The sequence below is a fragment of the Colletotrichum fioriniae genome, assembly GCF_027942845.1.
Source record: "Colletotrichum fioriniae strain IMI 355084 chromosome Unknown scaffold_2, whole genome shotgun sequence".
In the NCBI taxonomy this organism is placed as follows: domain Eukaryota; kingdom Fungi; phylum Ascomycota; class Sordariomycetes; order Glomerellales; family Glomerellaceae; genus Colletotrichum; species Colletotrichum fioriniae.
The window spans coordinates 2,196,850-2,218,469 of NW_027076838.1; the positions used below are offsets into that span (position 1 = coordinate 2,196,850).

At 54.3% G+C, this 21,620-nt stretch overlaps 8 protein-coding genes across 8 annotated transcripts; 4 read left to right on the forward strand and 4 right to left on the reverse strand.

Moving 5' to 3' along the window:
• Positions 1–1,810: 1,810 nt before the first annotated feature.
• Positions 1,811–3,163, forward strand: N0V96_002412 (uncharacterized protein; the record flags this gene model as incomplete). Its single annotated transcript, XM_065756515.1, has 2 exons — positions 1,811–1,916; positions 1,983–3,163. The coding sequence occupies 2 exons, from the start codon at positions 1,811–1,813 to the stop codon at positions 3,161–3,163; spliced, it is 1,287 nt and encodes a 428-aa protein (XP_065614884.1).
• Positions 3,164–5,509: 2,346 nt separating this feature from the next.
• Positions 5,510–6,918, reverse strand: N0V96_002413 (uncharacterized protein; the record flags this gene model as incomplete). The annotated part of the gene is made up of 2 exons (XM_053187548.2): positions 5,510–6,754; positions 6,823–6,918. 2 exons carry the CDS (start codon positions 6,916–6,918, stop codon positions 5,510–5,512), a joined length of 1,341 nt encoding a protein of 446 aa, XP_053055052.2.
• Positions 6,919–8,487: 1,569 nt separating this feature from the next.
• Positions 8,488–9,798, forward strand: N0V96_002414 (uncharacterized protein; the record flags this gene model as incomplete). The annotated part of the gene is made up of 1 exon (XM_053187547.1): positions 8,488–9,798. The coding sequence occupies one exon, from the start codon at positions 8,488–8,490 to the stop codon at positions 9,796–9,798; it is 1,311 nt and encodes a 436-aa protein (XP_053055051.1).
• Positions 9,799–10,837: 1,039 nt separating this feature from the next.
• On the forward strand, positions 10,838–11,905 carry N0V96_002415 (uncharacterized protein; the record flags this gene model as incomplete). Its single annotated transcript, XM_053187546.2, has 4 exons — positions 10,838–11,001; positions 11,076–11,348; positions 11,410–11,556; positions 11,644–11,905. The coding sequence occupies 4 exons, from the start codon at positions 10,838–10,840 to the stop codon at positions 11,903–11,905; spliced, it is 846 nt and encodes a 281-aa protein (XP_053055050.2).
• Positions 11,906–14,811: 2,906 nt separating this feature from the next.
• N0V96_002416 (uncharacterized protein) lies at positions 14,812–16,015 on the reverse strand (the record flags this gene model as incomplete). The annotated part of the gene is made up of 2 exons (XM_053187545.1): positions 14,812–15,671; positions 15,910–16,015. The coding sequence occupies 2 exons, from the start codon at positions 16,013–16,015 to the stop codon at positions 14,812–14,814; spliced, it is 966 nt and encodes a 321-aa protein (XP_053055049.1).
• Positions 16,016–17,149: 1,134 nt separating this feature from the next.
• On the forward strand, positions 17,150–17,624 carry N0V96_002417 (uncharacterized protein; the record flags this gene model as incomplete). The annotated part of the gene is made up of 2 exons (XM_053187544.1): positions 17,150–17,356; positions 17,496–17,624. The coding sequence occupies 2 exons, from the start codon at positions 17,150–17,152 to the stop codon at positions 17,622–17,624; spliced, it is 336 nt and encodes a 111-aa protein (XP_053055048.1).
• A 179-nt stretch (positions 17,625–17,803) lies between these two features.
• Positions 17,804–18,947, reverse strand: N0V96_002418 (uncharacterized protein; the record flags this gene model as incomplete). The annotated part of the gene is made up of 5 exons (XM_065756516.1): positions 17,804–18,069; positions 18,155–18,422; positions 18,513–18,538; positions 18,596–18,688; positions 18,779–18,947. The coding sequence occupies 5 exons, from the start codon at positions 18,945–18,947 to the stop codon at positions 17,804–17,806; spliced, it is 822 nt and encodes a 273-aa protein (XP_065614885.1).
• A 995-nt stretch (positions 18,948–19,942) lies between these two features.
• On the reverse strand, positions 19,943–20,857 carry RPB7 (DNA-directed RNA polymerase II subunit; the record flags this gene model as incomplete). Its single annotated transcript, XM_065756517.1, has 4 exons — positions 19,943–20,000; positions 20,228–20,397; positions 20,470–20,550; positions 20,609–20,857. The coding sequence occupies 4 exons, from the start codon at positions 20,855–20,857 to the stop codon at positions 19,943–19,945; spliced, it is 558 nt and encodes a 185-aa protein (XP_065614886.1).
• Between the last annotated feature and the right edge of the window lie 763 nt (positions 20,858–21,620).

Genomic DNA, 21,620 nt, shown 5'->3' on the forward strand with positions numbered 1-21,620 from the left:
ATGTGGAGTAAGTATACTTCTCCCCGTGAATGTCATTTCAAAAAAGGCATATATTGCCAGGTGGACTAGGCGTTTAGGAACGGCTCCAATTGTAATAAAAAGTTTTGATACCTTCCTCGATGAATACACATTTGTCCTCTTTCATCTATGCATATTTACCTACCTCGTGATGTTTGATGTCTCCTGCGACCTTATCTGAGATCGTCGCCGGGTTGTAAGACGGGAATGTGGTTCCATGTCTCATTGGGGCCGAACTGCCCGATTTCGGTCTTATACGACGGTAGCCTCGTGGCCAGTTTAGAACTTGCAACTCTGCGTCATTGGGCGGCACGAGGTGCGTACTCAGCCCCGTGATGACGGGTAAAGCTGTGTCTTTACCTAAAATGTCCCATCCCACTAGAACACCCGTCTCTTGGTCACTCCTGCCCATCTCAGCTAATAACGTCACGGGAGAACACCTGTTCGCCAGCAGATGGCTGGAAAACCTGCCCAGCCGTTTGACCTAGCTAGGTAGGCCCTCTAAGAAGTCCCTCCAAGGCGCCAAACGGAGGCTATTGTGTTGGGAAAACGGTGGAGCGAAGGGAAGGGCAAGGAGTAGGGCAGCAGTCCAGTGCTACCTACGACAGCACGTCAGTGGAATCTGGCATGACTTAGGGGACGATTATAAGACGAGAATCACGGCGTGTCTTAGGATCGTCCTTGTCGCGGGATGCATGTCGCGGCGTCGACAGACCACTAGCAGCACCGGACGGCAACCCTCTCCGCATTTCCTATGTTGCCGTACAGAGGTAAACCACGCAATAGGCGACCGAAACTTGGAGAGCCGGTGTCGGTGTCACGGTGTTAAGTGGTCGAGGGACTCGTGGTGGGCGCAGCTCGCGCTTCCCGCTGCAAAACGCCGTGAATCTTGACCCCACCTGACCCCCTGCAGCGCCTGCACTTGGCGGCCCGGACGGTATGTAAATGCCAAAGTGGGATGTTCTGAGGCGGGACGTAGACGTGGATGCGTCCATCCAGTACGGAGCAGTGTATGGCGGTCTCCCCCCCCCCCCCCCCCCCTGACCGTAACGATAGCGTCATCCATATCAAGGACATTCCCTCGTGCAGAGAAACGTCGTACTGTGCTTATCGCGCTGTTTGCATCCAGAAAACGCCCGTCTGATAAGGCGGATGTGATGGCACCTGACACGGTACGGTGCCCGGAACCTCCAAGCGCCGGCTCGGGTGAGCAGGTATCTGCCCCGCGAATAACTGCTGCATGTATACATCCAGTGACATTCCAGATCATCTCCTAGCGTCCGTTATCCCACCTGCCGTATTGCACGCTTAGGGTGGACACAGAGACAGAGAGGCCCCTCCCCTCCTTCCAGGTTCCCCGACCTCTACGTGCTGCACAAAGGCCCAGCCAGCCATCCACCAGCCGGGCCTCAACACCATCTCACCGACCCTGCGTGCCTGGTGAGCCGGCTATAGTCGAAGCGGTCTGCTGCAACCCTTCCTTCCTTACCTACTTTTTTTGTTTTCCCCTTCTTACTTCAACTCTTTTCCCGTCGTGAACCAGCGCGTTTTTCGAACCACTTGCAGCGTCGAGCGAACAGACAACTCGGACCCCTTGCTACGGAGATCTCACGAGCGTATCTTATCTCCAAAACGCGGGGTTTGGGACGGAGGACGCACCCCCCACATACGTCCAACCACCTCCCTCGACGACGACGACAACAACGAAGTCTAACGATTACGAACGACCTTTCTCTATATCTCTAGCTACTCTTTTCGAAATTCAACGGCGTAAAAAATCATAAATCTCAAAATGGATGGACAACAGCGCGACGACCGCGCAGGACACAACTTCCAGAACAACAGAATGTCGGCGAACGGATCACAACCCGCCGCGGGCCCTCGCAGGCGGAATGACGGTCAGTCACTAGAAGCCAGCCACTCGGCTGGTCAGGCCGATAGTATGTTAACGTCTCCCTCTCTAGACTCGTGGGTAGAGGTCTCGTCGCAGCCTTCTTCGTCGTCTCTCTCTTCCATCGGCGACGAGATCGTCACCACCGGTCTCCGAGTCGGTGGGTCCATGGCCGCCCGCCGACGTCGCTTACATCACCAAAATCAACCCGTGCCACGATCTTTTCATGTCGACCAGACGGCTATCCACGCGGGTACAAGTAGTCAGGAGGAATACGAGGAGAGTGAAAGCGAGGAGGACCGATGTCTGACGAGCTCGACCGAGAACGTTCGGCCTCCGGTGCGGGCGTCGTTCCAACAGCAGCCATCGGCGCAGGAGGATTCGGAGGACTCTGACGACAGCGACGAGATTGCTACCGCCCTGGGCCGCGTTTCCGATGATCCTGTCTTCAGACCTCAGCCAAACGCGTTTTCTCATCCGCCCTCGGGCTTGGATAGGAGGCACTCGGCCAGCTCGGCGATCCACCAGCATCCGCACAGCGGTGTAAGGCCCGCACTATCCCAACGATCTCAAACTAGAGTCAGCCGGGGCCCGCCAAACTTCATGTCCCCCGCATATCAAGCCGACAATGACGCGGCTCTCCGTGCCTCCCTCACGACTCTTCTGTCGTGCGCCGCTGCTGCCCGTGGTCTGCCCAAGTATAAGGATACTACTGAGCGACAAGGCGGTCCACCCGCGCATGCCGGAGTCGGACCTAGCTCTCAACCTGTTGAGTTACGGCTGATGCCCGAATCTGAGCTCATGGCTGAAAGACCTACCCAACCTCAGACCGCCTCACCTTCCAAGTCTCCGGCTGCCCGTCCATCACGGACGGCGGCGTCTTCTGCCCCATCATCACCCAAGAGCGACGGCATCGATAAGCACAAGCGAACCTCTTCCTCACAGACACGCTCATCCCGTGCGACAAAGAAGAAGAAGGTCGCGGCCAACGAAGATGCCCTCATCAGCCCGACGTTGCTGACATGGGTTGTCAGCGCTGGCGTGGTGGTGTTGGTGTCTGTGGTAGGATTTGGCGCGGGCTACGTGATCGGCCGTGAAGTAGGACGTCAGGAAGCTCTGTCAGCAGGAGTAGGCGTCAACGCCTCGGCAGTCGCAGACTCATCCTCGTGCGGACGGGAAGTTATTCGATCGTCCGGCGGTGGTCTTCGTCGCCTGAGGTGGGGTGCGGGGGTTGGTCGAAGCGTCGTCGCTTGAGATTTTTGAATCAGCGTCGATCGTCGAACATGTCGTCTGAATCATGAAGCGTCGGATGCTATTTACGTACGGGCGGATCCGGGGTACTGGACCTTTTGGGATTCCGGGCCTTTTTCTTCATACGCCTCTTGTCGGCGTTCTTCTCTTTTCGTCACGAACGGGTATGAGCGCGGACATTGACGAATATAGACGACTGCAAGTTTTTCTCTCATCTTTTCATGGATACCTCTTCTTCCTAAACGGGGGAAAGAAACGCGGAATATGCCTGGCAAACGAAAACGGGGGTTCAAACCGGGGTGGCTTGCGTGGTGCGGGGACATTATCAATCTTTTTTTCTTTCTAAATCTCTCGTGCTGCTTGAATCTTCATCTGAAATGATCAACGATCTATGATCTGGGGTGTAGGAGTGGAAGTGGAGGAGACCAGCCAAGGATCTGGGCCGGCATGGCGTGAAAGCTTTTGTCTCTTGTCTAGGTCCAGATCCAGTTTAGGGGGTTTTCGCGTACAAGTTCCTTTTTTTGATTTGCTCGAAGCATCAGGGCGGGGAGTTGTTCAAAGGTGTGAGGTTATCGATCGTACCTCGACGCGGGGCTATTGGGCCCCATGGGTTAAAGTGATTTTTCTTCGTTTTCTGCAGCAATCGGCCGGCGGACATATTTGAAACCCCCATTTGCGGGACAGCACCGGGGTGTTTTTTTTCTCTTTCCCTTTCCTCCTCTCCCAAATACACACCCTACAGGAGGTAGCTTTAATCGATCAACGGGGCACGGTTCACATCAAGATTCCTCGTCTCCCGGGGACGCCGCTTTACGTACGTTCTGCATGTGAAATTTGTGTAGTCTTGACTGGGCGGTGAGTTTCCCCCGGACCCCCGATGAGTTCGAATGATGCCTGTTTTGGGACGTTTGGAAGCCCCTGAGCCTTGTTCGTAACTTGAACTCTTTGGGAGTGTCTCCTGGGGTTGTTCTACGGATAGCCTTTCTCTTCTTCTCTCTTCAACGTTCGAGTCTTTTTTTTGGGGGGGGGGGGGGGGGGGGGGTTCGCGCCGAAGCAAGTTTCGGTTACAGATGCTGAGACTTGGCTCAACCGGTCAACTTTACCCGGGCAGGGCGAAAGAGTTCTCGTCTCAACTTCTCTAGTCTCTTTGTCGCGAGTTTGTCAAACGAAATGGAAAAGTCAAGGCCGAATGGAAAGATCTGATTTACTGATTACCAATTGTGTCAACGAGGCTGTGTTGTGTTTGTGTAACTAGGTGAACTCCCTCGTCTGAAGCGTAGAAAAAACACGATGGGGGTCTACTACTACTTCCCTGAGCTGGAAAGTTGAACCGAGTAACGTCGATTCACGTGCCCTATTTGTGAAGCATACCAGGTTCAACTGACAACATGAGGGGTTATCATTATCAATCCGTTGGAATGTAGGATCGTGATCGTGCTGGGTTGAATATTCTTCCCATCGGGCATATACGGAGGTGACTAGCATTCAGGGATTGAGGTGGACGAAGACCGCCTCGAAGACGGACGGATGTGACTAATACACAACGGCGGATCCACTCCTGCACTTGTTCTACCCGTTTGGTCAAGATAGAGCGGTTGATAATCAATATCAATATACCAGCAACGATTAGGTTCAGAATCTTCCCAGATCTTGTAAGTAATCTGATTTTCTACCAATGTCTGACAGGAGGACCAAGTATCCCGCTAGCGTGATGGCTCTCTTGAATGACGTGATTCCTTGCCTTTTTTCCCCTTCCCAGATCGCTACGAGTGCTTGCTTGCATGCCAAGGCCGTTTGCCCCTCAAAGTCCCTGACGACCCTGTAAGAGAATCTGTAGAAACCCCCCGTTCCGTCCGAAGGAGAGGACGTTGAGTGTAAGCATTAGAAAAGAAACCATGGTTCTTGGTACCAAGAATACCAAGGAAACCAAGAGATTTCCCAAGACAAGTACATCCGAGAGATCTAGATTCGTCTCAGTCGATCGTTTCGCCAAGGTAACGGGGCCAAGAAGTGCCGATACGACGACGCCCTCAGGATGTGTTGCGAATGCTTGTCCCGTTGTGTAAGATTTTGCGGAGTCAGAATCCTCCAGAATATCCTCAAATTGGCGACTAACAATAGCCCACCGGCAGAAGGCGTCGGAATAGAACCGTCTCCGTCTTCCGCGAGAAATCTCAGCCGGACGACTTCCATGCAGCAACAAGGGGCGCGTTTCCACCAAGAACCATAGCAGTGCAGATCGTTCGATTCATGTAGATTGCCTGAGGCTGTCCGCCACTCTAGACCCAAACTTTGATAGAGCTTGATGCTGATCAGGCTGCGGAATAATCCGTATCTAGTCTGAACCCCTTATAGGGCGCTGAGATCAAGAGGAACACTGCTACCTCTGCCGGCTCTGTATCGTCTGGGACCGCCTACAAAGTCCCTTGGCTTTGGCAACATGGCATCATCCTGGAACTTCCATCGAGGATCTTGTACGATGTATCGTTGGCCCCCACCGCCGACATTGAGACTGCTCATCGTGTTTGTTCGAGTAGGGCTTGGACTCTTTGCACCATTGGGAGCAAGAGTGAAGGCGCTTGGATCTAGCATAGAAGATCGTAGACCGGAACCAGCACGGGCCCTCGTAGGGGGTGCTGCTGGTGGAGGAGGTGCGGAGGCGGGGGGCGAGGGAGCCGCTGATGGGGGAGGCGGTGGAGCAGCACTTGAGATGCTTGTCCGGCTGCTCGTAAAGCGGCTTGCATTGCCAGCGGCGAAGGTCCGTTTGAGGCCGGTGGAGGAGGTGGAGGTGCTGGGGACCTCGACGGAGGCGATGGTGCTGGAGCTCTGGGAGCAGCAGCAGCAGGGGTGGCGGCGGCGCTGAGGGGGTGCGGACGGAAGTGCTGGAGCAGACGATGGAGGTGGTGGAGGGGGTGCTCCTGGAGCTGGCGATCCAGGTAATGGAGGTGGATGGCTAGGCGTAGTAGAGGGCTTCCGGGATGCTGGCAGTGGTGGCGGCTTCTTGCCTATAGGAGGTGGAGGCCCTTTCATCGATGCTGAAGAGCCTGGCCGGGGTAGATCGCTGGGCGTCTTGCGCAAGTTGGCAATGGATGGCGGCAGGGCCGGCGCGGCGTTGGGAGGAGGTAGAGGCGGCCTTCCCGGCGGAGCCGGCGCCGCACCGCCAGGAGGTTTTGGTGCTCCGAATGTGGGTGGCTTCGGCGCAGAGGATGACCGCACATTGCTCTCGGGATCCGATAGATACGACGAGTCCATAGAAGCACCGGTATCAACAGCGCCACGAGTCTTCCGCAGTTTCGGCATACCTCCCGCAAAGAGTCCCCCTAGTTGTGGTGCTGCCTGTGTGGGCGGTGCAGGCGCGCTTTCTCGCCCGCTCTGGTCGCTATTACTTCTAGCTCGATTTCCGGGCACCGGAGGAGCAAGACCACCGGGAGGTTTAGGAGCACCACCAAAGCCTGGGACCGGAGGCGCACCTCCTAGAGGCGGTCCTCCGGAGGAACCGCCGCCAGAGGAACCCCCAACTATCGGCGCAGATCTATCGTTCGTAACGGCTTTCTTGAGAGCCTTGCCTTTCGTGATGTCGGAGAGGAGAGCGCCCTGTGAACCATATCAGTATGATGCTGTGACAAAGCTTCCAAGTCCGCTTGTGAGCTCCAGAGACGTACTCTGCCTCCTGGTGGTGGTCTCGCAGGTAGATTGCCAGCTCCAGGAGGACCTCCTGGCGGTGGAGGAGGCGGAGGAGGGCCGCCCATCGCAGGCATTGGCGGCGGCGGCGGAGGCGGAGGGGGCATGGTGAAGCCTGTTTTTGTGTCTTTTATGTGTTTGCGCTTTCAATATCGAGTAACTGATGGTTGTTGTGGTTGACTTTCGCCGATGGAGAGGTAGTTGATGATGGTTAGGTCGTCGGCCGGAATTGGACGGAGGCTCATGCAAGCCGGGCTTGATAGGTTGGGGTCAACGGCGAGGATGGGCGAGAGATGTCGTTCAGATACAGTAGAATGGAGCGACAGGGTGCTGTTTCAATAACAGGAGGAGATTGAGGCTCTCGAGGGGTTCAATCAGCGTGTCCTCAAGGGTCGATGGGATGATGGTACTCTGGGGTCGCTTTTCGGCCGCGTGGTGTTTCGTCATCTTCGGGCAGTATCTTGGTCGTTCGCTGAAAGGCGCTGCGCTGTTAGGCGCTGGCAGTGCAACCGTTGCAGTCCAAGTGGGCTGAGGCGCCTGCCTGGCTCGGAGTACTTCCAGCTGGCGGGCAGATGCCATAGCGGCGTAAGTAGTTTCTGGCCCATCAGCCTCAAATGTCTCTTCACGTACCTGTGGCTAGGAAGTACGTAAGCATGCGATGTGGCGCATGAGAAGAATGGTGATCCTGGGTATGAGCACTCTCGCAAGCCAAGACAATTTACGGAACAAACCGGAATAGGCCCAAGAGACCAAGTCATTGCTAAGGATGTTGAATTGTATCTAATGCAGAGCTACAATAAAGATCTACAGCTTTAACGTCTTGGAAAAAATGGCGTTGAGAAACACACAGCAGACGGCGTGAGTGAAGTGGCAGTGTAACAGTTCGCGCCAAAGAGGTGCGCAGGCTCTCAGAACACTCGGCATGCAACGCCAGTGGACGGCTGTGGCTGCTGCCGGCCACGTTTCTTCAGTGCACCCTCAAGTATTGGCTGGGCGCTGTACTCTCCTGTACTTGCCCCGAAACGACCCCGCCTACGAGGGGCAGCTGCTAATCTCATTGGCGCGGCGCGCTGTCCCGAGCTGCGAGAGCCTCCCTGCCGCGTGAATGATCGCCTGTAAGGCTAGGGAGGCAGGTGCGGGTAATTAGACGACATGCTATTGGGGGGTATGGGGCTCATGGTGGAAATTTTGCAGGAGCTCTCAGCTTTCCCCGGAACCTCCGTCGCGTCCAGAGCTCCGACAGTCCTTTCCCGTCCTCCATTTTTGCTTCATCCCACCGTCCCACGGTACCAGCGCCTCACATCACCCGGGATTCTTTGTCGGCCTTCTCTCCTCGATCAATACCAAGCCCCAAGACGGCCTCTCCCGGTTGCTTGTCCCCCACGGCTTCTGCCTCACCCGCCCGACGGCCCCCTTTTGCTTGATTCTCTTGGCTTGCCTCGCTACGAAACGGACTACCTCTCCCGACTGCTTCGCTGTTCGCCCTACTGCTGCAGCCCACAGAGGCCAATCTACGACTTCACGCCCGCTCGCTCTTTGTCTGCTTCAGATCGTCCAATCCTCAATCGCCGAAGACGCGTACGCTCGTCATCAGCCTCCTGCTCCTCCTCTTCCTCCTCCTCCTCCAAGACCTGACCGCCACGAAGATGATGAGGACCACCTTCGTCCGGCCAGCGGCTCGCCAGCCTCGCTTCGTTTGTCAATCATGCGTGGGCTTGTCACGCGCCGGTCAACAGACTCGACTCCAACATACCGCCAAGCCAAACGTCCCTTCGATAGTCCCTCTTCGATCTGCCAAGCTCTACGAGAATACCACATTGAGACGGGGTTTTGAGAAAAGTCGCCTGGCGAGCACGGTATCTGCTTCGGCTTTGCAAAAGAATGGTCACGAGAGGCCCGCAACGGCCAGTCCTTCGTCCAAGGAACTCCCTGATCTGAGCAAGCTGGCGGCCGTGGTTCAACAGAGCAGAAAGCACTTCCTCTCTACAGACGGAATTCCCACTCCACAGCTCGTCACTGCAGTCTTGAAAACGTGCCAAGGCGCCGCAAATGCGATTCAACCCTATCTATCCAGGTCGGAGAATCGTCCGGCATCGACACTCACAGCATCGACCGCTTCCAATCTGTTATCCCTGGACTCGAATTCGACTGCAGCTAAATCTGGTAGCGCGTCGATCCCGTCAGTTTCTGTCAAGGATACAGTCGACACAATCTCCGAGTCAGCATACGAAATTATCGCCCACCCCACCGTTTCCATTGGTCCCCAGGTCTTGGACTTATACGTAAACATCCAAGCTAGGCTTGGCAGGCCCGAGACACTTCCCCATGTTTTCGAATTGTATGCGTCAAAGCCCAAACCAAAGGCGGTCGAGGGTGCAGTCTCCTATGTTCAGCAGAACCCAAATAGGGCAGACAAGGCAATCGAAGCAAGTGTGGCCGAAACAGCTCTGGGGGCCGCCATCGACGCCAAGAATTTGGACGCTGCGATTGGCATCGTTGAGGCCTGCTACGCAACACAAGCATTCTACCGCCAAAAGCTTCTGCGGAAGGCGCTTCTGCCCGTCTCGGCCGTGGCAGCGGCCCCCTTTGGAGTCTACACTCTTGCCTCCAATCTCTCGGCATTCCAGAACACAATGGAGCCCGTGACAGCCACAAAGTTCGCCTTCGCCGCCATCCTGGCTTATTTGGGGTTCACAGCGACAATTGGGATGGTTGCCAAAACCACTGTCAATGATCATATGCGACGAGTCACTTGGGCGCCCGGGATCCCGTTGCACCAGCGCTGGCTACGTGAAGAAGAACGGGCGGGCATGGATGACATCGCATGCGCCTGGGGTTACAGAGAGAAATGGCGACACGGCGAGGAAGGCGGTATCGAGTGGGACTCGCTAAAGGAGTATCTTGGTCTGAAGGGAATGATGCTTGACAGAGTTGAGTTGATGGAGGGAATGAGTTGAGGAACCACATGTTCGAGTTGAGGGTTCGTTGATGAGACGTGCGGGCACTGCGGGCACGCGGGGTGGCCTCCCACTGACGGCGTCGGAGCGGGCATTGGACGGGGCAATGGGGGAAAGAATTGGATTGTTGGACAAGGGAAGCTCGTCGTTGGAGCTTAGGGAACCATGGAATATCTGTGCAACAGAGTTGCAAAGTCTGGACGTCGTTGCTAAGCCCCCCCTAGTCCGGAGAATAATGCGGCGGCCGACCAATCCAAATCCACATGCGCCGTCACCAAGGGCCCGCCTACAGATCGGCAATCTACGTCCTATCCCGCGCATCTTGCCAAGAGACTGCCCAGACATCGCCCAGACAGCATCGCCATCCACATGCGGATCACCACCAGCCATGTCGACGACGCTGTCACTATCGTCTTGTTTCAAGCACTATTCCTGGCCTGCCTCCCCCTCTCGACTCAGCATCGGTGCATCATTGGTGACAAGATGAGTTTGAACTTGGCCTTGGATCCACATGTTGGTGTAAGACCGAGTGGAGCGAACGGCTTCTAATTGACTGCAGAACTGCAGTAGTCCCCTGGGCAGTGACGAGCCATTCTGCCATCTCAATCTGAGCTAATCTCACATTTCTGCTTGACAAGCCATAGGAGCTTTGGTCTATACCTCCACTGTACAGATTATCTTAGTATACACCCCTCGCCTCATAGTCCGCACTTCTGCACGAACACACCGGGGTGCTCCTCGGCAGACTTAGCACCACGACGACCCCTGCCCGCCATCAGAGCCTGACTGAAAGCGCCTCCCTGTTCGCACACGCAAGCCTGGACAAGTCCGCACCGACTCATCATAACCCTGCAAATCGGTGACTTTACAAAACGAGCCTCTTTACCTATAAAGAAGCAGAGCCTCTTGCATCACCATCTGTCAAGTGCCAATATCATCAACGCTCTGTCATCCGGAGCACCAGACGATTTTCAGAAGAAGACGTGAAAGCATCTTCTACAACACAACAACCACAACAACAACACACACAACAGTCACGATGTCAGCCAACGAAGAAGACTTTACACCTTATGACCCGGTGCGGTGTGAGCACTACGCCAGATTTGCATCTCACTTGGATAGATGGCAGTTCGATGTCATGTACTGGCTTTTGTTCGTTTTCAATCTGTTCATCCTATTCCTGGCAGCATGGAATTACACACGGTGAGTTCCCCCGCAAAAACCGCTGCGTCTCACGGTCATTTCTCCTCAAACAGTCTCACTGACCAACTGTTCAGGACATTGGACGCTGTGAGCGAACTCCCCGAGACGGACGCCAAAAGGAAAAAAGCCATCAAGCACTGCATCTGGTTCAATCTGGGATGCGTTTGCGTCTCATTAGCGACGGTCGTCATGGAGGTTTTCACCTTGATGGCATTGCAATTCTGCGACGGCGAGGATCTCATGTCGCTGTACTGGTCGACATTCACCATGATTCAGGTCGGATCTCTCATTGCAGTATGCGGAGTCATTCTGGCCCTTGTCCACCAGCTGAGACAACGCAAGAACCCGTGTGTAGCCTCCCTGCCATACTTGCAAGCCTCATCTTTTTTTGCTAATGTATCATTATAGTCCATGGGCTCTTGCTCTCGGCACACCCGTCTTGGTCATCGCGGGTTTGTTCCACTACTTCCACACATGTATGGTCCGGAGAGTCAAGAAGGCGTCAGCGAGAAAGAGGAAGATGAGCGACGCCGGAACGCTCCCCATGAGCCAAGTGTACGTGCACCTTTCCACCCCGGGAAATTAGTTGCTACCCAACCTCCCCCGCCAAGATGAAAACATGTACGCTAACACGAGATATAGAAACACTATTCAAGCCGAGTCTTGTGATGAGGATGATGGCATTCAGGGAGCAGAAATTATCGGGCTCACGATGGACGGCGGCCCAATCATCCACTTCAAGGACGCCGTGCCTTACAACTTGCCGAACAACAGCGAAATCATCGGGCGCTGCTCCAACGACAAGCCTATTGTTATCTGCCGCCGCGATGGCTTCCAGCTGATTTACAATGGCACGGACGAGAGAGCGCCTTCTCCTAACCCGGCAACTAAGAGCACGGGTTGAGGGTGAGGGGCGCCGGTTCCGTTGCATCCCGCAGCGGGCAGGCTCCACCCTTGCATTGGTGCGGCGAAGTCAAAAACAAAAGTCTAGATCCCGTCAGATCAGCCGCCTACGGCTACACCCCACGTCATAACACCAGGCACAAACGAGCAGCGTCCCTGCAGAACGGGTTGCCATTACCACTCTTACACCACACTCTCCAGCTTACACTACGGATACACATATTTGGACGACTATGACCAACAACGCCCGTTACCGCCCACGGTCATGGCACAGCCCTTCTGAAGCCTTGTTCTCCACTGGCCTGCATTCTATCCAGTTGGCTTTATCCCTTTTCGGCCTCTTATCAGGCAGATCCCTGCCATGTATTGAGCGGCACGGCGGCTGGTCTAGAGCTACGACTGTAGAGTCTATTGCTAGCTCCGGCGGGCACATTGGCACACGTCCTCCCTTCCCGCGCTAGAGAGCAAAGCCACTGTCACCTGACTACCGGGCGGGCGCCGACTTCACCGTCTTGGCCGTATTACCACAACGGACCAATTCGTGGCAATAGCCAAGCGGAGCACGAAGCCGATCCTGACGCGGCAGTGGAAGGGCGTTTCCATCAACGGACGCCGGTCCAGCGGGGGCGACGGAGTCCACTTCGTTGAGGGCTCCATTTTTTTTCTCTTTACCAAGCATGCGTTTTGCGATTCCAACAATTTCCACCTTCATGTGGCGGCGGCGGCACTCGATCTCCCCTCCCTGCCTCTTTTTCCTCTTTTTCTCTTCACAGATTCCCAATCTACGTGTTTTCATGCCTGTTGTATCCACATCACCGGCTTGGCGTTTTGGGTGATGCTGTTTATGGGGGGTGGTTGACTCGACACTAGGTACGGACGGTGTGTGCTGCGCGCACCACCATCCGTGCTTCTTGTGCCTGCTTCCATCATCCCTGGCAAGTTTGGCTGTATGGGCAGCTGGGCTCGGAGTTGGAAAAGGTTTATCAATCTGTTTTTCTTTACAATTGCATCAGGCCGCAACAAGCCAAGACTTTTTTTATTCTCCATTTTTTTCCAGTCATCAAAAATTCCCCACCCCCTGGCTTTCTTTCGTTCTGACTGATTATCTGATATGTCAGTCGTGCCAGGGGTGTTGTCACTAGCGTCGGTATTAGTTTGCGGGTAGAGCTGCATCGGGACTCCGGGAACTGCCTTGGTGTGTGTGTGTTGTTCTCTCACATGCACACACTTGTGGTTTGCCGGAGGGGGGTACTCACGTCCCCTATTATCTTGGCTTTCGGGTTTGCTTTTCACAAAAAAGCTGTTGAGGAAACTCTCCGTAAAGGGGAAGGGAGGAGGCTAGCTAGCTTGGCCTTGGCTAGGGTACTTAAGGTAGATTGAGAAAATCAGATAAGCCAATTGAGCATTACACAAATCCCACGCACGGGCAACTATCCGTACACTACAAGCGTGACAAGGCAAAGCATTGGCACCAGCCGCTAGGAGACTAAAGGTACACACCGTCCACCGGCACTTGAAGGACCCGTCATGATGATCGCCAGCTCTATCTTCCAGACTAAGTAAAGTGATGTCTCTGGTGATGGTTGGTTGAACCACCCCCCATGCGCGCGTCCGCGCGCGCGACCAGAGTCGTTAGCAGCGTTTCCGACTGCTTGGCAAGACAGCATTTCGCGGCACATTCTAGTCTCCTAGCCGTCTAGAGGATGTACAACGAAGGCGGCAGTGCAACAATAGCTAGACAACATGGACCCTTTTTTTTTTCTCGAAGAAGGAAGAAGAAGAAAGTAAGTAATCTGACCGCCAAAAGACGCAATAGACAGCGGTTCGAATGCCAAGACATGTTCACGGCCTGCTAACAGAACATCGAGATATGTCCACGGATCATCATCTTCCGTCATCTCAACAAAACAAAAAAAAAATAATAATAAAAATAGACAATCTTTGGTTGTTCATGAACTTTACGCCGCAGGCGGCCATGTCGCAAGATGGTAGAAAAAGCGCACGGATTCTAGGCTGAGTATTCTTAGAATAAATATTGAAGCGCAAGTCTACCATGGTAATCAAGCACCAAAAAAAAAGGTCCAAGGTGACACACGGTGAGAACGTTTCTGATTTTTTTCTTTCTGTATTGGGGTTGGACGGACGAACAATCAGTGCTCGTGCTCGTGCTCTCCGGGGTGGAATTGGAGGCCGCCTCTTCTTGCAAGGCTGATCAATCTCTCCTCTATCCGATCTTTGGAAGAAGAAGCTGCTACTACTCATTTTACCACTTCACACGGATCTTCACCGAGTCAACAGAGGGGGGCCGCGTATCACGTTTTGTCTGCCAAGACCCTTGGTCACATGCCGTGGCACACACCAGATCACGGCTCGAGTCGATCCCCCTCAAGGCCTTGTCCTCCTCCGGGCCTCTCAGAGCATGACCTTTGAGCACGCCGCACGGTAATGGGGTTGGCTAGGCAGTTGGCAGATAGATAGCACGCATTCCAGCAGAGTCAGAGGCGTCATTAAAAAAAATGAGCCAAAGAACTCAGAAGTTGGGAGTGGTAGGGGGGCCAGGGCCAAGAAGCATGTCTTGAACTTTTTCTTCTTGTTTTACGGTTTTTTCTTGGATTACAGTAGCTACCGCATCCTTGGGTGGGACATGAGTGTCTCACATACCCAATCTAGAGGTATCTGGTGTATTTTTCTTTCTCTTTCTTCTCCCCTCTGTGCGTCTAGAGGTCGCCCGTGTCTCACACACGTGTTTCCTCATTCGCTTCTCTCTCGCGTCATCTCATCATCTCTTTTGGCTGACGTTTCTCCTGGGGATTGTAACCATCTAACTCCGATAGCCCGCATAAATGCTCTCCCGGGGGACGCGAGTGCGCGAGAGTGTAAGTCCGTACATGTAGTGGTGTCTTGGGACTATTGCAAGCGCCCCGCCTTGCCGATTTGTAATATCTCACCAGTGAGACGGTCATCACTGCGCAGGACAGGCCACGACTCACCGCCGGCCTTGGCAAGGTTCACCTCAAGTTTCGTGCCAAGCACCTTGAAGGTGGACTTTTCCGTATCGATTGGCGCAAACAGAGGTACCTCGGTGGTGTAGCGCTTAGGCGGCGAGTCTGAGGTGGGCAGGTCAAGTGCGATGGATTGCGACTTGAACTCGATCTTGGCCGAATCCTTGACGATCTTCTTGAGGAAGAAGGAGGCGATGACAGTGGAAGGGGTCTGATAGAAGTCGGTGCGGACTGTGTCGAGCTTCTCCTCGCCGCCAGCTGCCGCAGCGTTCTTCTTCTTGCCGCTTCCGATGAACAGGTGACGGCCCTTGGTCTTGCACCCCTCAATCTTCATAAACTGGTCAAACTCGAGAACACGGCGCTTGCAGCAGCTGTAGCCCTTGGAGCCCTCATGAAAGATGGGGACACCAGGGTGGTGAACGCAAGATTCGCCATCGCGCGATGAGGCCTTGCGGTAGGTGGCCGAACAGGCTTTACGACGGCAGGTGGTCCCTTCGGGGATCTCTAGGGATGCGTCGTCGGACTCGGACTCCGGGGGTGGAGGCGGAGGGGAGGGAGCGGCTGTGGCTTGGGAAAGGGGCTTGCGTGCCGGTTCCGCTGCCGATGCGAGCTTATCGAGGAGAGAGGGCGCGTCCGCGGGGTCCGCTTGGGGCTTCTGCTCGATCTTTGGGGGGAGGTCGGTTGTGGAGTGCTTGCCGGTTGTGCAGGGGGGGATGGCCATGAACTCCTCAAAGGTGAGGACACGGGGCTTGCAGCATTTCCAGCCTGTTTGGTACCGGTCAATGAGGTTAGCCGCGGTGTCTCGTGTGAAATGTTTCCAATGCGATCGATTGCGGTTGAACGGGGCTCATGGTAAGGGATGGAAGAGGTGCAATTGGACGAAAGAGGGGGAATCCCATGACATCCGCACGGGACAAGAACGGGAAGGACGCGTTCTCCATGGAGCATGGCGTAGCACTTGTGTAGAGTTTGTATGGTGATTGGGGGGTTCAGGAGTGAGTACCTTTCTGGCCTTCATGGAAGACGGGAGGACCGGGGTGGTAGACACAGGGCTCCTCAGCGTCAGAGTAGAGCTTGCCGCAGCCCTGGTGGACGCACTTTTCTGCCATGATGGGCTGGCGGAATGAGCTTATGCTGCTTGGCTTTCGCTACCGTTTTCGCGTGCTGAGGTGAGATGCAATCGAAGTTTGCTGGACACACAGTGAGTCTCCAAGGAATTGGAGTGGAAGGAAGGGAAAAAAAATTGTTAAGGATGAGCAAGATTCAAGATTGACGACGGGTGACGTTTGAGAATTGGTGTGGATGAAAGAGGCGGCGGGTCTGGCAGGATGTAAATTGTCGAAAGGAGCCCCCGTAAGCGGAAGTGGTGAGTGAGGGGTGGTTGTCGTCGATGGAGGGGTTGCTATGTTCTCCAGGATTCCAGAATTTCCCAGGGGTCGTCACTGCGATTTAGCGGCTCAAAATTATGCATGTTGGGCACAAGCTCCGGCAAATCTTCCTGCTGATTCGCCGGAGATGGATAACGAGGAGTGGGGTGCGGCTGCTTCGACATCTTGACCGCCTTCCCAAAGAAGAGGCTCGTAATGTGACCACATTCGGCAAGAATTGACCGAAGACAATGACAGGTTACACCCGGCCTTGTCCTTGCAGGCTCAGAGTTGCAAGTCGGCCGGGGTGGAAGTTCAGTCGGAAACTTCAAACTTACGACCCAAAAAAGACCAGACATCTTCAGCCCACATTTTTACCTTTTTTGCCCATTTCATCATCATCATCACAAGACGGGCTGGGACGAGCATCAATTTTGCTTTTCTCGTGGCGGATCCAATCATTCAATCAATCGGACTATTTCGAAACGATAACAAACGGGCGTTTCTCTCCACACCTTCGCAACTGGCAGACATTGGCAGATCACATCATCTCACTTTGATCCTCACAGACATATATCAAATACGGCCACAGACGTTGTACGCCCCTTCAACTCAATCCCCAACACCGACCTACCCTGATCCCTGGTATCAATCATCATATTTGGCAATCCCATCCTTTCTCTCCTCCCCCCTTCCATCTTCCCTTCCCAGCTGACCGAGAACGAGGCTGTTTCACAGCCTCCGAGCCTTCTTCCTTCTCCCAGTTCGAGCGCTTGCTGCGTCCTCACACTTTTGTGGTGGTATAGACGTCAGATTTCGAGTTGATCGCGAGACGTCCAAAGCAGACTTGTAATTTGATCTGCAGCAATTATAAACATGTTTGCACCAACAAGACGTTTATTCCAAAAGGTCCAACCATGTCGGATCACCCTCTTCTCCCGCGATGAGTGCGGCTTGTGTGTGCGGGCCAAATCGGCACTTTCCAACGTTTGGGATCGCCGACCTTTTGCTTACACGGAGGTTGTGATCACGAAGCCGGAGAATAAGAAATGGAGGGACCTCTATGATTTCGACGTGCCCGTGGTAAGTTCATCCTTCTTCCCTTGCCGCGTGGGATGAAAAGGAGGCCATCCGATGACGCACATCCACCTTCGCAAAAGTTTCCTGCAAAAGTGAGCCTTTCAACCTTTCTAATCCGTTGGCGTGCGCCCCTTTACCCCAGATCCACATCAGCAAAGCCGAGGCCCCTGAGGAGGATGTCAAACTCGTGGGCAAAGCTGTCAAGCTCATGCATCGATTCGACCCAGATCAGATCGAAGCCAAGATGGATCAAGTAGAGGGAGGAAAGTAAAACTCTGTGAAGATTGTCTTTTTTGATTCATTTAGAACGGCCGCAGCGTTGCTTGGCTCATAGGAGGTAGCCAGCGGGCGAGCCAAGAGTTCGATCAACCAAGCAGCACAGCCTACTCATCTACCATATTCGATACCCTTCTACTCTCGAGAATCTCTAGGCATCTCCTACGGCGTCATTCAGTACGATCCACCCTTGGCCGGCTTCGCCCCTCCCCTGGCTATGCTCAATGACTCCGATACTGTGTACTGCAATGCCGTATAATCCGTCGCCACGCTAATCATGTCGAATCCCTTATCCGCGAAGAACTTGGACTGCTCGCCGCTCGTGCAGAAGATTCCAGCCTTCTTACCCGCCTTGTGCGTCGCCTCCAGGATGCGCTCAATAGCATCGCTCAGCTCCTTTTCGATGACGCCGTTAATCACAGGGTGGCCAATATTGTTTCCTATGGTGCCGGTCAGCTGAGATTGTTCAACGCCAAGTGAAGAAGAAGCCCGAAGTGCATGGCTCAGGGGATTGCATGTACTGACCAAGATCAAAGGGACCAATGAAGAGCGCGTCGATACCCTCCACCGCCGCGATCTCGTCGATGGACTCGAGAGCCTCCCTGGTCTCAATCTGGACAATCGTCAACAGGCTGTCGTTGGCCTGCTGCAGGTACTCCGTCATGCTGGGGGCCGGGCTGAAGCGCTCCATAGCGAGAGGCGAGCCGAACCCACGTCGTCCCCACGGCGGGAACTTGGCCGACTGCACCAGGTCCTTTGCCTCCTGAGCGGTCCGGAGCAGCGGCACGAGGATCTTTTTCAAACGTCAGCCAAGATTCTCTCTTTGAGAACACCGCATATGAATGAAACATTCTCTCTGTTCATATGAGGGTTGTCTGCTTACCCCATGAGCTCCGCAATCCAAAGCACCTGGCAATGTTGTTAGTCTGATTTACCCTAATCATGAAAAAAGGAGTATGCCCTTACGCTTCACCATCCAACTCTGCATATCCGGCAACCTCACAATGGGAGATACACCAGCAGCAGCAATGGCAGGGACGGCATCATGCATGGCGCCATCTGGGAAGTGGGACACCAACAAGTCAGCTTTCTCATCATAATCCTCGAATTCCAGCGTCGAGGTTGCTCGGATACAGCATTTAAACTCACCGTCAATGTTCCCATGCTCGCAATCGACCAAGACCCAATCGACGCCGGGACTCCGGGCAAGCACCCGCGAGACGTTGGCGCCGGGAATCATCTGCCACAACCCGAAACTGGGGCCGGCACCCTTGGTGAAGGCCGTCCGGAGTTTGTTGGCCGCTTGCATCGCCGACATTCTTGTATGGATGTGTGTATATGAAGTGGTAAATTGACGAATTATAATGATTCCGTTTATGAAATTTGTAGGTGGCAACAGTTCTTGTGCGACGTCAGATACAATCTTTTGTTTCTTTTCCTCCTAGCAGGTTTACTATGATCAAGCACCAGAATCGGCTCATGATGTGAACCAACCCCCCCAAATGTGTCACCCGCGCCTTATGTCAGATACGCGTAGGGTGTCTGGTCTGGTGCGGGGGTGGTTTACTGATACTTCGGGGGGAAAGCCGGCCGTGGCGCCCCATTCTACGTATGCACGCGGATTATACATAGATAGAGGCGGGCCGGGGGATGGTAAAGCGGGTTCTAAGACAGGAACTCGGTCCATTCCCACCATAGTATCCGTACTATGGGTAGAAAAGATCCACGAGACGGAGATATTCAGGCGGCGGGGTAATCGTTGAATGTGATTGGGGGTTATTGGTCTATCAGAGCTACCTTACCCATGGAGGAAACGTGGGGGAAGAGGTGCCCGGGCGGGGCTAGCCGAATTCCCGATTCCCACGACCTCACCTCAGCAAGCTCCCCCCATCAGGTGCTTGCTACCTTGGGTATGTCACGCAAGGTATGTAAGGAGAGGTACCTGCGTAGATATGTGCGTGCAATCAGTCCAAGCTTGTGACCTTCAAAACAACATCACAAAGAACACAAATCTTGTCACAATTCAGACTTTCGAGATTTCAACCTTTCGCTGTCCAAGAAATGACCACTCCAAACCCCTACCCGGGCGACATTGCGTGTGCTCGTAGCTTTGCTCTTTTTTTTATTTCGTTGAATGTGGGATATCAACAGCTTATTGTACAACTTTCGAGAACCCAGATCTGACGCTGCGGATCGCAAAAAACGCGCCGGCCATATACGATGTGGGCATGCGTATGCCCTCTTTTCTCTCTCCAAACTTTTCTCTATCTTTGGCTTCCCGGATGCAGATTGGTCAGCGTAGCGATGTCTCGTTTATGGCCCGAAGACGACTCTGGATACTTTCGTCTGGGCCTTGTCCAAAAGGATTGCTCTGCGCGGTAGCAACACTTGTTGCCATAGACGACCAAGAATCCACTCGCATAGAATGTCGAATACCCACCTCTCGCCGACCAAAGTCTGTATAGGTCGCGTTGGGCGTGGTCGTTCGTGGCCCGTCTCCTTGCTCTTTCCCATCGTGGGTGACGTTTAGTCCTGGAGGCAGCTTTTGCGCGGATTTGTAAGTGAGACCCAATCATGGCTTCGCAGATATCAACATACCCTAAATAATCCTCCTTGATGCTGCCAATCGCCCACATCTCGCCAACTTCTGTGCGCGTACCAATCACCTTGACACGCACGTGGGTTCCTGGCTCAATGATGGTATCCTCATTGTTGGTGAACTGCGGCGGTGTCGCATTGGGATCCCATTTGATCTCGGACGGGATCAGCTGGTAAAGAAAGGGCAGCGGTTAGTTATCGACGAAAGGTACTGCCTGGCCAGCGCGGAAGCGAGAACCTACATGTGCCGACACGAATAACCGCAGAGGTCCCGCCTGGGCGAAAAAGCCCTGGTGGTTGACTGAGTAGACCACAGCATCAACCTGGGTTCATGTCAGAAGCCGCTTCCCCGACAAAGCCAGGCAGATTTATAGCAATTACCGTCTCGCCCTTGAAGGGTCGCCAAACCACGGCTCGGTATCCCACCGTGAACTCGGCCAGGCCACTGCCTGGAAGAATGCGACCCTCGGAAATATCGAAGGTATCCATGATGGAAATGATGTAGTAACTCCCTGCGCAGGTGCCTTCCACGTCCTTCAGCAACTTGCTCGTCACCAGCTCGTGCATGTTCCGGCCAAAGTAGGAGGGATGCAGGGTGACCCTGCGCTCCATGTTGTAGAGGAAGAACATCGTGGCGGTTTCCGAGGCGCAGAATGCTCGAAGGAGAGAAGTGGATCGTCGTCGTGTCGTCGTCAGCGATGTTGGTCGTGTCCTGCCTCCAACAACGCGTCGGCGCGTTATTAACCCAAGCTCTCCGTATTAAATGCGACTAATTCTGGTGCTCGTATCGGCGTCGTATCAATGGGTCCGGTATTGAGTGGCACGATTGGCAGCGTGGGGTGAAGCAATAGATGGCCGACTTCCAAATGCAGACCGGTGAGTAGGGTCAGAAGTCGCGAGCAAGCTGAAGCTAGAGGGTTGCAACGCGCGACACGCCTCCGAGAAAGAAAATACACAAGGACGAAGTAAAGGAGAAGCGCGAGGAATCGGGATTTGGACGGATGTTTCCTCTGTGATGCGCTGTAGGAGATGCGCCGCCAGCGTTGAGACTCGACGGGTAGTGAGCGGAGAGGTTGTCCTGAGATGAACCTGACGAGGCTGAGATGGCCTTGTTACGGCGAGAAGTGGCTCCTGAATTTTTTGGCCTGCGGGCAGCCACACCTACATATGCCCCAGGCAGGAAAAGTGGGATTGGCAGGAGCTCAAGCCACACCTTTCACTTTGTACTGCCGCGCTTGCGCTAAAGTACTGCGCTAGCGCGGAAGGCCTATGGCGGAAAGGTCGTCGCTCCGAAGCCGGGGTAAGCGCGATGTTCGGGACGGGAACCTACCTATGGGAGGCAGGTGCGACTTGAATAGTGACAAAATGAGCGACAAACCCGATTCGTGGATTG